Source organism: Ranitomeya imitator, chromosome 4 (genome assembly GCF_032444005.1).
Source record: "Ranitomeya imitator isolate aRanImi1 chromosome 4, aRanImi1.pri, whole genome shotgun sequence".
Lineage (NCBI taxonomy): Eukaryota > Metazoa > Chordata > Amphibia > Anura > Dendrobatidae > Ranitomeya > Ranitomeya imitator.
Window position 1 is genome coordinate 510,102,650 of NC_091285.1, and position 15,868 is coordinate 510,118,517.

General features: G+C 43.7%; 1 protein-coding gene across 1 annotated transcript in view; it reads left to right on the forward strand.

Moving 5' to 3' along the window:
• The window catches only part of USP50 (ubiquitin specific peptidase 50), an 89,000-nt gene extending 73,682 nt beyond the window's left edge, over positions 1 to 15,318 (forward strand). Inside the window, exons 5-7 of the mRNA XM_069766071.1 lie at positions 4,971 to 5,113; positions 6,653 to 6,785; positions 15,082 to 15,318. Coding sequence (XP_069622172.1) covers positions 4,971 to 5,113; positions 6,653 to 6,785; positions 15,082 to 15,285 — 480 coding nt within the window. The 3' untranslated portion in view covers positions 15,286 to 15,318. The remainder of the gene's footprint in view (positions 1 to 4,970; positions 5,114 to 6,652; positions 6,786 to 15,081) is intronic.
• The last annotated feature ends 550 nt before the right edge of the window (positions 15,319 to 15,868 follow it).

Genomic DNA, 15,868 nt, shown 5'->3' on the forward strand with positions numbered 1-15,868 from the left:
AGACATGACACGTCTTGTCATGATGAACTTTGTAGCCCTGAAAATAAGGTCACATATATTGTATACATACATGTGTCTCCCCCGAATACAAATATGTACCCCGCCATTTATATGCTATTAGCCACGCACCATTAAAAGTATAAAGTGATAATCAGCACTGTGTCCACCATTAACTATAATCTCTGACTCCCAATATTATAAATTATTCAGTCTGTGACTCTCCCCAATTACCTGTAAGGCTATGTGCACATGGAATATATGTAAAGTTTTACAGTACAGGAAAAGTGAATGAGATCCCTAAAGTCTCATGCACACGCTGCTTATTTTTCCTTGCAGATTTGCAGCAGATTAAAATCTGCATAATGTAAATTCTTGAAGAGTATTTCAACCGTACTAATGGGGAAAAATACGTAACAAAAGCATGGCAAAAATGTGAAAAAAAAAAATATTTTATGTAACTTTCTTCCTGCCAAAACATTAGGATATGCAGCAGAATTTTCTCCTGCAAATTCTGAACGTGTGCACATAGCCTTAAGGTACCTTCACACTGATCAACTTTCCAACGATCACGACCAGCGATACGACCTGGCCGTGATCGTTGGAAAGTCCTTGTGTGGCCGCTGGAGAGCTGTCACACAGACAGCTCTCCAGCGACCAACGATGCCGAAGTCCCCGGGTAACCAGGGTAAACATCGGGTTACTAAGCGCAGGGCCGCGCTTAGTAACCCGATGTTTACCCTGCTTACCATTGTAAATGTAAAAAAAAAAAACCACTACATACTCACATTCCGGTGTCTGTCACGTCCCTCGCCGTCAGCTTCCCGCACTGACTGTGAGCGCCGGCTGGCCGTAAAGCAGAGCACAGCGGTGACATCACCGCTGTGCTTTACGGCCGGCGCTCACAGTCAGTGCGGGAAGCTGGATCACCCGCTGTCATCGCTGGATCGGCGTGTGCGATGTGTTCACTGGTAACCAGGGTAAATATCGGGTTACTAAGCGCAGGGCCGCGCTTAGTAACCCGATATTTACCCTGGTTACCATTGTAAATGTAAAAAAACAAACACTACATACTTACCTTCCGCTGTCTGTCCTCCGGCGCTGTGCTTCTCTGCACTGTGAGCGCCGGCCAGCCGGAAAATAGAGCACAGCGGTGACGTCACCGCTGTGCTTTCCGGCCGGCGCTCACAGTCAGTGCAGAGAAGCACAGCGCCAGGGGATAGACAGCGGAAGGTAAGTATGTAGTGTTTGTTTTTTTACATTTACAATGGTAACCAGGGTAAATATCGGGTTACTAAGCGCGGCCCTGAGTTGCTGAGTGTGACGGTACCTTTAGTCCCTGTCCTGTGTCCCCATCATTCACTCTAAGTACTTTAAAGGGACTCTGTCACCTGAATTTGGAGGGAACAATCTTCAGCCATAGAGGCGGGGTTTTCGGGTGTTTGATTCACCCTTTCCTTACCTGCCGGCTGCATGCTGGCTGCAATATTGGATTGAAGTTCATTCTCTGTCCTCCATAGTACACGCCCATAGCACACGCCTGCGCAAGGCAAGATTGCCTTGTGCAGGCGTGTACTACGGAGGACAGAGAATGAACTTCAATCCAATATTGCAGCCAGCATGCAGCCGGCGGGTAAGGAAAGGGTGAATCAAAAACCCGAAAACCCCGCCTCTATGGCTGAAGATTGTTCCCTCCAAATTCAGGTGACAGAGTCCCTTTAATAGCATCAAAATGAATTTGGAAGTGGGAGAAGATGCTATCAGGTGCTGAACATCCATTCATTACAAGTCCCTGACAGCATCTTCTCCCACCTTTCAGTTCATTATAAAGGGTTGCCTCCTCTTCCAATCCCCAATAAATGTTAAGTCCCCTATAGCATCACAATGAATTGTGAGATTGGGGAGGACGCTATCAGGGACTTAGCACCCTCTTCCACCACCCAGTTCATTTTACTCCCATATCTAATGTCCTCCTCCCCATCCATTGTTCATAAGTCCATTATAAGTCCCCCTTCCTCCCATCCCAATCCCCCACATCCCTCCTTGTCCTCCCCCTGCATGCCATCATTGTCCTCTCCCCCACCCCCATCATTGCCCTCTCCATCACCTCCATTATTGCTTCCTCCACCACCCCCATCATTGCCCTCTCCAGCACCCCAATCATTGCCCATTTCACAACCCCAATCATTGCTTTCACCCCCACCACCCCGATCATTGTCCTCTCCATCATTGCTTTCTCCCCCACCATCCCCATCATTGCTGATTCCACCACCTCCATCATTGCCTCCTCCCCCACCACCCCCATCATTGCCCTTTCCACCACCACCACCACCATCATTGCCCTTTCCACAACCTCCATCATTACCCTCTCCACCACCTACACACACACCCACACCACTCACCTCTCTGCATGTTACACACATAAACACACATCTCCGCCACCTACACACATATACACACACCCACACCACTCATCTATCCGCACATTCACACACACACCACTCACCTCTCCGCATGTTCTCCACAGTCGCAGCATCGTCATCGCCGGCAGCTTTCTGTCTAACATCGATGCACGCTGAATGCTGACGTCATTCAGCCGCGCTGCTGTGTCAGACAGGAAGCACGGGCAGGAAGCAGGATGGATCCCTGCAGCTCCGCTGCCATTTTCTACTGTAGGCAGCGGAGCTGCAGGCATCGCTCCCTGCCTGTCACACATGAGGGCAATCTGGCCAGGGCCCCCTTGGGGCTGGATAAACAGGCCAGATTGCCCTCAGTGTTAGCCGCCCTGCAGGGGACCTCCTCCACCACCGGGCCCCGATGCAGCTACAGTGGCTGCACATGCTGTATGTCCGCCCCTGGATTACTTAGATACAGTGGGGCAAAAAAGTATTTAGTCAGTCAGCAATAGTGCAAGTTCCACCACTTAAAAAGATGAGAGGCGTCTGTAATTTACATAATAGGTAGACCTCAACTATGGGAGACAAACTGAGAAAAAAAAATCCAGAAAATCACATTGTCTGGTTTTTTTTATAATTTTTTTGCATTTATGGTGGAAAATAAGTATTTGGTCAGAAACAAACAATCAAGATTTCTGGCTCTCACAGACCTGTAACTTCTTCTTTAAGAGTCTCCTCTTTCCTCCACTCATTACCTGTAGTAATGGCACCTGTTTAAACTTGTTATCAGTATAAAAAGACACCTGTGCACACCCTCAAACAGTCTGACTCCAAACTCCACTATGGTGAAGACCAAAGAGCTGTCAAAGGACACCAGAAACAAAATTGTAGCCCTGCACCAGGCTGGGAAGACTGAATCTGCAATAGCCAACCAGCTTGGAGTGAAGAAATCAACAGTGGGAGCAATAATTAGAAAATGGAAGACATACAAGACCACTGATAATCTCCCTCGATCTGGGGCTCCACGCAAAATCCCACCCCGTGGGGTCAGAATGATCACAAGAACGGTGAGCAAAAATCCCAGAACCACGCGGGGGGACCTAGTGAATGAACTGCAGAGAGCTGGGACCAATGTAACAAGGCCTACCATAAGTAACACACTACGCCACCATGGACTCAGATCCTGCAGTACCAGACGTGTCCCACTGCTTAAGCCAGTACATGTCCGGGCCCGTCTGAAGTTTGCTAGAGAGCATTTGGATGATCCAGAGGAGTTTTGGGAGAATGTCCTATGGTCTGATGAAACCAAACTGGAACTGTTTGGTAGAAACACAACTTGTCGTGTTTGGAGGAAAAAGAATACTGAGTTGCATCCATCAAACACCATACCTACTGTAAAGCATGGTGGTGGAAACATCATGCTTTGGAGCTGTTTCTCTGCGAAGGGGCCAGGACGACTGATCCGGGTACATGAAAGAATGAATGGGGCCATTGAGTGCAAACCTCCTTCCATCAGCAAGGGCATTGAAGATGAAACGTGGCTGGGTCTTTCAACATGACAATGATCCAAAGCACACCGCCAGGGAAATGAAGGAGTGGCTTCGTAAGAAGCATTTCAAGGTCCTGGAGTGGCCTAGCCAGTCTCCAGATCTCAACCCTATAGAAAACCTTTGGAGGGAGTTGAAAGTCCGTGTTGCCAAGCGAAAAGCCAAAAACATCACTGCTCTAGAGGAGATCTGCATGGAGGAATGGACCAACATACCAACAACAGTGTGTGGCAACCTTGTGAAGACTTACAGAAAACGTTTGACCTCTGTCATTGCCAACAAAGGATATATTACAAAGTATTGAGATGAAATTTTGTTTCTGACCAAATACTTATTTTCCACCATAATATGCAAATAAAATGTTAAAAAAACAGACAATGTGATTTTCTGGATTTTTTTTCTCAGTTTGTCTCCCATAGTTGAGGTCTACCTATGATGTAAATTACAGACGCCTCTCATCTTTTTAAGTGGTGGAACTTGCACTATTGCTGACTGACTAAATACTTTTTTGCCCCACTGTATATTACAGATTTATATATGTATATAGATTGGTGTATTTGGTGATTAATGCCACATTACCTGAAACTGTTAAGGTTTTACATTAACGGATCATTCCCAGAGTCATAACATATCCTCTATCCATAAGATATGGAATATCTTACTACTGGGACCCCAGTAATCCAACGAATAGTTCTCTGGATCCCAAAATCTTGGTTCAGGAAAACCTTGTCTTGAATGGAGCAGAGGTGCACGTGCTCAACCTTTGTCCTGTGTATTCTCTACAGCACTGGCAGAGATCTGGCATTCTCTGGCCGACCCATAGACACTGGATGAAGCAGATCCAGCATGTGTCCCTTCTTTCTAGTTAAGACATACAACACCCGTGATCCATAGCTCCATTCTTTGTATCACTGAGCGTCCCAGGATTCCAACCCGAACGATCAATAAGTTATATATCGTTTATATGCCGTATATTTTTTTAAATTCTTTTTTTTGTCACTTTTTTTCTATCATCTTTTGTACATTATAGGAATGCCTCAAATGTTTCTTTCAACAAGTAACTCTGACCAGTACAAATAAAATCTTCTGTCCCTTTTGTAAAATGAAGCAAAACGCTACAGTCAAAGTCCAAATATGGAAACTTCCTAGGATTCTAATACTCCATTTAAAAAGGTATGATATCAGACCAGACATGCTCAAAGTGTGTCAGTATATTTTACATACAGTAAAATACATTTCAGTAATACAGTAAATGCCAAGGCCGTAAATCCACACCAATGTAAATGTCATGCAAGAAATGTCACTGAACCAATGTGTGTGATTGGCATTTGCTGCTTCCAGTACATTTGATGTGCCAATAAGATCTTTCATATCTCAGAACCAATTCCCTACGTTTAATGTAATCTAAAACTATGTTTACATGGAGCAACATTCAGATGATAAGGCCTTGTGCACATGGCTGGATTCTGGATCTGTGGCACAGCTTCCCCCTAATGCGGCACCCATGCAATTCTATTCTTGCAAACGTCCATTACCCAATTTTTTTTGTATAAAAGGCAGCCTAGAGGAATTTTTTTCTTTTTTTGCTACAAGCATTGATGCTAGTTGGATATATACAATTGTCTAAACTGTCTTGGTATTCCAAAGAATTAAGATTACCTTTAACCGTAAGCAGGGAATCTAGGCCAACGCCAGAAAAAAAAGCCCATACTTTACAGTTGGCACAAGGCATCAGGCAGGTAACGTTCCCCTGGCTTTCACCTAGCCCAGACTCGTCCATCAGACTACAGCAGTGTTCCCCAACTCTGGTCCTCAAGAGCCACCAACAGGTCCTGTTTTCAGGATTTCCTTAGTATTGCACAGGTGATAATTGCATCACCTGGACAGGCAATAATTCCATCACCTGTGCAATACTAAGGAAATTCTGAAAACATGACCTGTTGGTGGCTCTTGAGGACCGGAGTTGGGGAACACTGCCATAGAGTATGTATCCACTGCTCCAGAGTCCAGTGCTTTGCTCTCCTCCTTCTGATACTTGGCATTGTGCTTACTGATATAAGACTTAGGCACATGCAGCTGCTTGGCCAAGGAAACTTATGCCATGAAGATCCCAATGCAATTGAGGGCTAATTTTAATGCCAAAGAAGGTTTGAAACTCTGTATAGAATCAGCAAAGTGTTGGTGACTTTCATTCATTATGGGGCCGATTCAGTAAGACTAGCATTGCACATGCCATTTGTAATGAAGGGCCTGCTGGAGTGCAATGCACCAAATTAAGAGGCAAAAAACACTTAATGAATTTGGTGCATCTTGACTCTGGTATGCGACTGGAGTAGCATTTCTGACTTAAGAAACGCTGCCAGTTTGACAGAATTTGACAGGTAGGCGTATCGGCATCCCATCCTGCTGGTTCCCAGTTACGCCCATTTTGGGGGAGCTGGCTGAATCTAGTGTGAAAATGCCAAAATTGCAACTTTTTAAAATGTTTTATGCCAGAAAAATGGTGTAAAGATTGTGATGAGTTGGCCCCTATATGCCTTAGCGCTTTGTGACTCCGCTCTGTAACATTACGTGGTCTGCCACTTCATACTGATTGCCTGGGGTTCCTAAACATTTCAACTTTTCAGTCAGTTGATCATTAAATTTTTTTCCCTCATAAATATTCCACAAACTGACTTACTAGAACGATAATGTTACCGATCTCCTTCCCAGGTTTGAATATAAAAGTCATCAGAAGAGGAAGCTGAAGACAAGTGTAGATTTTCCTCTGGACCATTTGGATCTTTCTCCATTTCTGTCATCATGTGATGTCAAACAGCAGAAATATAAGTTGTATGCTGTAGTGGTAAGTATATCGTATACTCGATTAATTAAAAGGTCACAGCAGTTTAAGAAAAAAAAACTTCTGAAATGTCATAGTAGCATGTCAAGTTTTAAACAAAGAGGATAGAAAGATCCGTGCATGTAAGGCGCACACCAAGAATAATAGGGAAATTCTATTTATATATCTGAAGTCATGTGCAAAATTTATTAGTAGACAAAAAGACCCACAATAAAAACATTTAAAAGACAAAGCACATCACTCAAAGTCACATATATCTATGATGCATAGTAATACAATACCATAGTGAAACACAGCATGTATATATACACACACACACATACAGAAAACCGACCCCAAAAAACAGGAAATCAAAACCAATTACAGCAAATAAAAATCTTAAATCAAATGAAAACCTCACACTGGGCATCCCCAGGGACATAGAGAGAAAGGACCTTAAACAGGACCACAATAGATCCTATTATAAGCATATAGCCCCTCTTAGCAAATAGATGAACAGCTCCCTAATTGTGTGGAAGATAAGGGAAAGCTGTAAGTAATGCACACAGAAAGAAAGACGGGAAGAGAAAAAAAATACACCAAAAGATGGAAAAAACCATCCGATAACCGGATAAGGCAGTACATGAGGAGTCAAAGATGTCAGGTCCAGGGGTCAATAATCAAGGGACCAAGGCGATGTGGGAAGCCCCACGCGTATCGCTGCGAGCCGCAGCTTCGCAAGGGGAAGTGTGTCGGGAAGAGGATCAACCAACCTTAAATAGTGGAGCAATCAGGCATAACATGTGGCCGGTGTGTAGAAAAAAGCAGAGCAGTACGAACCCGGAAGCCTATCCTGGCCATGATAGACGCATGCGCCAAAGAAGAGGCCCTCCGTGTAAGGAAGAGTATCAAAGTGCAAGGTGCGCAGGCGCAAAGAAGCCAATGACAGTTAAAGGGCCAGCGCTTGCCGGCCGATCAGCGCCTACGCCCTGGAGCACAGTCTCCTAATAGAGAGCACAACATTGGAAACATAGGCACAGGGGGGACAAAGTAATGATGGCACATTAGGGATACATATGTTCCCCATGCCCTTATAATAAAGGGACCTATGTGATATAAACTAAGTAGCACTGTTCAGTCCGCTGCAAGAAAATATATATATATATATATATATATATAATGATAAAGATAACTAAGATAAGAGAATTCCTTGAAAGAACAAACTGCGCGAACGGAGAAAAGGATGCAGAGAGGCCATCAAGAGATCTGCTTAAGAATATAATACATGAATAAAAATATATACAAACACACGATACAAAAGGGATGGCAAAATAAGTATTGTGTATGAGAAAACAATGATCATATAAAGAAAAGGTGATGAACAAATATACATAAACATGTGTATATATAAATTACACATGTACATGCTAGCCCCGAGGGGAAGGGTACAGTTACCAGGATGATACATTACAGTAAGTAAATGACCACAAAATTTCCGCTACAAGGCAGAAAGTGTCGCCATATAAGAATAAATTGGAGAAAAGGATGAACCCACAGAGAAGTCCATGATGGCACAACAAGAAAACAATGCTAAAACAATAATGAATAATGCCAAAAGTTCAATCGATAACAGGTGAATAAGAACATCAGCCCAGAAAGCTTGTATAAAGGAGTTCCTCATTGAGGCCGTTGGGAGCCAGGCTTCGTAGGTTAAAAATCCAGAGTGATTCAGTTTGGAGCGCAGGAGTTTCTTGAGATTTCTGCCTCTGGTATTCAAGTGGATCCTCTGTAAACCAAAAAATCGAATGTTAGTGACAGAGCCACCATGTTTGGTCAGGGTCTTGCCCTTTTTGACATCTGAAGATGCCAAATGTATTATGGACAAATGCTTCTGTGCCCTCTTCCTGAATTCCTGAGAGGTTTGACCTACATAGACCCTTTTGCAAGGGCAAACAATGGCATAAATGATGTTAGTAGTCTTGCAGTTAATGTATGACGTTAAACGATACGTTTTCTGGTCATTAGGGTTCGTAAAGAAGTCCTTGGTGACAGGAACATAAGTGCAGACACTACAATCCCAACAGGGGAGTGACCCCCTCCAGCGGGTACCCCGGTTCAGTCTGATGGAAGGACGTGAAAAGTGGCTCCTGGTCAAAATATCCCCCAAATTGGGGTCCCTCTTGGCAGTCATGAGGGGAGGTGGGGCCACAAGAGGTGAGGTTTGATCATCCGTAGTGAGTATGTCCCAATGGGACGTAAGAATGTTTCTCACCTGACTCCATTGATCGTTGTAGCCCGAGATGAAACGGACGAATTTGTCCTGGGAACGTTTGTTGGGGAAAGTAATGAGTCCTGACTATGTCCCCAGGCTCTCTGGAATGCAAAAGAGATTAATTTCTTGGGGCAGCCACGTTTTGAAATCTAGTTGCGAGAGTCCTAGATTGAAAAGAAAAATCTTCATCCGAAGTACAATTACGGCGAATTCTCAAGAATTGGCCAACAGGAATACCCCTTTTGGTATGAAGGAGATGGAAGCTATCATACCTGAGTAAACTGTTGGTTGCTGTAGATTTGCGGAAGAGGTCCGTGATAAGGCCATTTTCCCGGGTGGAAACCTTCAAATCCAAAAAAGTGACTGAGGTAAAAGAAAAATTATGCGTCAAAACAATATTGAATTTGTTATGGTTCAGTTCCTGAAGAAACTGAAGACACTCCTGTTCAGTACCGGTCCAAATGAAGAAGACATCATCAATGAACCGATGCGAATGTTGGACATGTTTTCTGAAGGAGTCGGAATTGTAAACGATGGTTTCTTCCCACCAGCCCAAAAAGATGTTGGCGAAGGCCCATCGCCACTCCCGATACCTGCCGGAAAAAAGAATGCTCAAAAAGAAAATAATTGTGTTGTAAAATAAACTTAAGAAAATCAATTAAAAAGGAATTGTGAAGGCGATCTGCAGTACTCTGTCTGCTGAGAAAATAACCTACTGCCTGCAGACCGTCGTGATGACCAATGTTCGAGTAAAGAGACTCGACATCACAAGTCACCAGTAAAGTCTGTCTACCAAGAGAGATGTTACGGCAAGCATGAATAAAGTGAGCCGAATCCCTGATGTAAGAAGGTAAGGCAGTGGCAATGGGCTGTAGCATGTCAAGTTCTGATTAAAGGCGAAAAGTTGGGAGTTGTGCTTATATGGCTTTGATAGATTTTTCCAGCTGTCAGAGTATTGGCTGTTTATTGGTTATTGTTTTTTTTGGAGTCTGTACACTGTCTCCAATTTTCTCAGCCTAAGAAGATTACTTGAAAAAGTGTTGTATGCTCAGAGACCTGCATTATGCACTGCTTTGAGAATGGAGAACTGGGTAGTAAGTACAAGAGGTCCAACATCCTTGACCATCACAAATTTGGAGTCATCATGTGTTTTTCACCCTATAAGTATCTGAACAGGGAACTGATGAGCCCACAAAGAGCTTGCATATGTGTTACACATATTGGTGGACATCAACCAACTCTAAGGCTATGTGCACATGTTGCGGATTGGTGTGCGGATTTTTCCGCACTGTTTTTGCAAAATTCGCAGGTAAACTGCACTGCGAATTACCCTCGGATTTGCCGCAGTTTTTGTGCGGATTCCTATTGAGGAGCAGATGGAATCTGCACAAAGAATTGACATGCTGTGGAAAAAACACCCCTGCGTTTCTGCACGTTTTTTTCCACAGCATGTGCACTGCAGATTTTGTTTTCCATACGTTTACATGGTACTGTACAACGCATGGAAAACAGCTGCAGATCCGCAGCAAAATCCACAACGTGTGCACATAACCTTAATGTGGTACCCTGGATATGTCATTCAGGTCAGAATGTGATTTTTTATATTTTTGCTTTGTGTATATAAATTGTTTGTACACATATTTATGAACTTGATGTTCACTGCCTCCTTGCGAAAATCCTATTTTCTCTACACTCACCTCCCACCATAATACCTACCTTATATGACTAGGGTTGTCCTGTCTCAGAAGAAAAGTGTGCAATCACTCTATATGATTGCACACTGCAAAAATCGTAACCCCTATATTCCCCATACGGGAGAGCAGTCACATGACCAAACATGTATGATTTGAATACATGAAGTCACGTGCCAACAAGTCTCACCTGGCGTCTGACAAAAGAAGAGAATTGAGAGAAATGCAGGGGTCTAGACAGACTCTGCGAACTTGCGGACACATGACCGCCCACCCGCATGGGGAATACAGAGAATCATGAGTGTGCGTGCATCCCACACGGTCATGATTTGGCAGTGTGCAGTCACATAGAATAGCTGCAGACTTTTCTTCTGAAACCAGAGAACCCTGGGTCATTAAACAACCTAGGATCAACTAAAGGCAAGCCATTCAAAGGCCACTTTAGACAAGCTAAGAGAATCCAAAAGAAGGGAAGCAGTAAAGCCCAAATGATAAAAATTAAACAATCTTTATTGAAGGGATATATAAAAACATCATAAAAAAGGGTACAAAAAAGTGCAGAAGAGCCTGTGCAGTGACAATCACCACGTATATTAATGACCCATAGTGGTAAATCAGAGTTAAGTTAGTTAGACATGAACTCGATTTATATGAGAATTGAATAAAAGATGAAAACCATGAAAGTGCTAGTACAGTTCAATATAATAGAGCAACCAAAAAAAGAAAATCATAGATAAAAGTGACTAGAGATGGGCGGACCCCTGGATGTTCGGGTTCGGCCGACAGTAAAAAAATAAATAAAAAAGTTTGGGTACAAGAACAGTACCTGGACCTCATTCACTTGAATCAGGGGCCCGAACATACAGTGTTTGTCACATTGTCATGTGCATGACGGCGAGGCAAATGCTGCCTGTGACAGGCGGTAAAATCATTACCACTGGTCAGACAGCCGTGGTTCCCACGCTGTCAAATGACGTGAGCCCGCAGCTGTGATCAGAGATAAAAAGTTTACCTCCAGTTATTGGCATCAGCTGATGGGACTACTGCAGAGCAGGCGGCGGCTTACGGGAGTATTCATCAGCCGGCGTCTGCGCTCTAAATAAATAATTTTAAAAAACTGCATGGGTTCTCCTGCATTTTTGATAACCAGCCAGGCAAAACTGACAGCCGTGGGCTGCAACCCTCAGCTGTCAGCTTTAGCAAGATTGGCTATGGCAGAGCGAAAAACACCCGGTGTTCAGGGGGCCGAACTTGAACAGTAGGAGTTTGGGTTTACCCATCTCTAAAAGACTTAGGCTAGGTTCCCATTGCGTTAATGGGAACGCGCTAACGGACAGCGCTAGCGTTAATTTCACCGTGCAACGCGTCTGTTAGCGCGCCCATTCACGGCAATGGGAACGCGCAGCACTAGCGCGTGCCATGTTCGGCACGCGCTAGCGACGCGCCGGTGTTTTGTGGCGCGCCACGGACGCTGCTTGCAGCGTCCGAGGCGCGCCCGCGGTCCGTTCCCCGCTCTCGCAGATCGGGGATCTGCGAGAGCGGGGTCGTTACCGCGACCCCGGAACGCGGCCCCGGTAAAAACATTGCGTTTAGCGCAATCTGCTAGCGCTAAACGGATTGCACTAACGCAATGTGACCCTAGCCTTACAAATATCAAATACAAAAATGTATAAAATAAAGTGCTAATGCATTGAGATAAAGGCATATAAATGTATTATACATAGGCCTGGGCCATACTAGCTTATGGCATCCGATGCGAGAGCTTCGGATGCGATATGCTAATGACACTCGGCTCCTGCTTTGCTGCAAGTGGGAGCCGAGTGTCATACTACTGTGCTCCAAGCCTCTCGCGCAGAGTGGATCGGAGCACAGCTGCGGAGGAGGCGGAGAAATTAATTCATCCATCTCCTCCATTGTCGGCGTATATCGCACAGCACTCGGATGATATCCGAGTGATGTGCACTGTGTCACTCGCACCCATAGACTTATATGGGTGGGAGTGAGCCGAGACTTGGCCGAGTCTCTGTGCCGGCATGCGAAAATAATCGCAGATGTGATCTGCCCCATAGATTAACACTGGTCCGGGTGCTATGCGATGTTTTCTCACACAACACTCGTCCGTGATATAGGCTAGTGTGACCCCGGCCATATAATGAGACTACCAGTGTAGGATAAGAGTATATGCCTCTATTGAAAACATGAACAAATGCCTGTTATCCATAAGGTTGCTACTTCATATAAATACACCAGTAGGAATCAGAGATGCAATCAAAGACACAGTCAAAAACATTGCTAGTACTACCTTAGTGGGATTGATGCACAGAACAGGACATAGATGTGTGCTTTATGGCCTCTTCCTGGGGGTATGTGAATGAAGAGGGGTCAAAGTGGTCCTTAAATAGGTATGTGTGCGGTCAGCTGATTGACGGCGCTTGCAACAGCCATGCCGGGCGCCGGAAGCGGTGGGGGGAGAGGATGACAACGTGAAGGACGCGTAACTGAGGCCTGCCAGCCGGAACAAACGCGCAACGCTGAGGAGTGTAAGGGGTCTGAAGTACACTTTCATGTCTGTGAACAAGGTGTTACAAGTGAAGATCATGTTCTCGTTAGCATTTATCCTGCTTATATATGACAACATGCTGCCAAGGACGGCGATTTCTAGCTTACTTAAAAAATAATTTAATTCAAAGTTTTGCTTGATCATCAGGTGATTGCCCACCTGTTTAGATAGGCCAATAATAGGGACATAAGGAGTCCTAGGAAGGCACACTCCTTATTATTGGCAAGTGTAAACAGGCGCCAAGAACATTGGCTTTCTTAAGATCAACTTCCTGGTGTGCTTATCGCAAGATTGCCTCTTGGTTGCTTTAGCCTCAAGAGTCTTATATGGAAGGAGATAGCAACAGTCAGGAATCCCATATACATACTTAAAGACCGGAGTAGCGACACAGATTGTCTGCAATCCCTGATCAAACAATATCAGCTCCAATCAATATCAGGCGATAATAGGAGGACAGAGGAGCCAACTGATTATATCTGATAAAAAGTCATTTCATTTTATTGTTACATAGAAGAGGTAAAATGTCACAATAATACATAAAAAACCATAAACAATGCAGATTGCTGTATACCCCGCCTCCACACCTATCCCCACCCCACGTATACACATAAATCCCTAAAGTAATAAAGGTCCAAAGACCGTAACCCAAAGGGAAGTAGTGCATCAAAAAAGGGGGCATCTGGAGATCAGCATGCATCAGCCAAGTGACTGGAAATGCAGTAACACCAGTCCATCTTCCATTAAAAGCGTAATAGTGACTAATAGAAGGTGCAATGCTTACCTTGGTGATTTGCTGGTTAGGAGCCACTATGTCCCGGCTCCATGCAATCCCTTTGGCACTAGTGGTCCTCAGTTTGGATCTTTTGCATGCAAGCACTGTCTTGCCTGCGCCAATGTCCTACGCTGCTCTACCTTTGTCTCATCAGATGGGTTGAAGGAATTTAAAATTAGACAACGTATCTCTTGTGGTACTTCTAATGTTATATATTATGCTACCTGTTCATGCCCCAAGATATATGTGGGCCTTACCAAAAGAGAACTAAGAGTACGAGTACATGAGCATGTGCGGGACATTGGCACTGCATCTGTGTCCGACGTTTCGGAATTGAAAACAATCCCTCGTCACTTTAAATTGTATCATAATAGTGACGCAAGAATTTTGTAGGTGAGGGGGATCGATGCCCTCCATGTTGGTATAAGAGGAGGTGACAATAAAAAACTTGCACAAATCGAGACAAGGTGGATCGTCCAACTAGATACCATGACACCGAAAGGCCTTAACGAATCTCTAAGCTTCGCCCCTTTTCTATAGTGTTTCCAATACATGTCTTTTGGTTTTTTAGCCTCCTGTCTCCATGAGCCCCCATGTCTATTAACCCCGTGGATATGTGTTTGTTTTTAATTTTATTTTAACATAAAAATTTTCTTGTTCATTTAGTGCTTGTGACTCTGCTGATTTATAGTGCTTTCTTATACTTTTCTATTTGGCTCCTCCTTCAGACTGGAAAATGATCCTGGACTTCCATTACATCATATGGAAAGGCACAGCCATCATAGCATAGTGTGGATTGGCTACGTTCTACCACACAAGAGTGTATGTGTGCATCTAACATAGGCAATAGGCTTAGTGTGTTTACTGTATATGATTAAGAACTTGCCCATGTCAAAGGTATATTCTTAGCCTCTAGGAGGTTCAGCTTACTTGTGTAACTGTGATTAGGCAGAGAACCATGTAAAAATAAAAAAAAATGTGTTTTTAATAAAATGTTACATAACTGCCCTGCTTTTTTTTTCCAGAATCATTTTGGGGAACTAGATATTGGCCATTACACTGCATTTTGCAAGCACCCTGTGACCAAAGAGTGGAATGCCTTTGATGACATTAGGTGCTTCCGGATTTCAGAATCTATGGTGAAAACATCTTCAGCTTACATATTGTTCTACACCAGTCAGACATTCGGCTCGCCAAAGAAGACCTCATCCTGTTCGATGTGTATTTAAATCCATGCTGAACAATAAACACAATTGAATGAATAGGTCTTCTTTGTCTTTAACATAGTTTAGAAAATAAGGAATATTGACTGGCAACTGTAAGGGATTATACTCGGTTCTTTGAATATTCTAAAAGAAATAAACAAGAATAGGAGAATATATCCCAAAAGTTAAAGAATTCCATCCAAAAGCTGGAATCAAATCTCCAAGAACAGCAAAGTCCAGATTTCTGGTGGAGTTTTCTTGTAAAGAAACATATTCATACCAGTGTCATACAAGAGACTAGGAATTTCTCAAAAGAAGAAGTGAACATATATTCCCTTAAAAACAAACTTTAATAATTAGATTTTAAAATACACCTACCCAGTGAATATTGGCTTAATACCAAAACAGAAAACGACCTTTACTTGCGACCTAGATAGGCCTAAACTGAATACCTTCCCTACTGTGGAGGTTGGTACCCTAATAAAGACGATTTGTTTGGCGCCCCCACTTAACATAGGCTATCCCTATCTCCCCTATTAAACCCTATCATGCAGGTGGGAAAACAATATTAGAATAGAAAAGAGATGAAAAGAGGCAGGTAAAAACA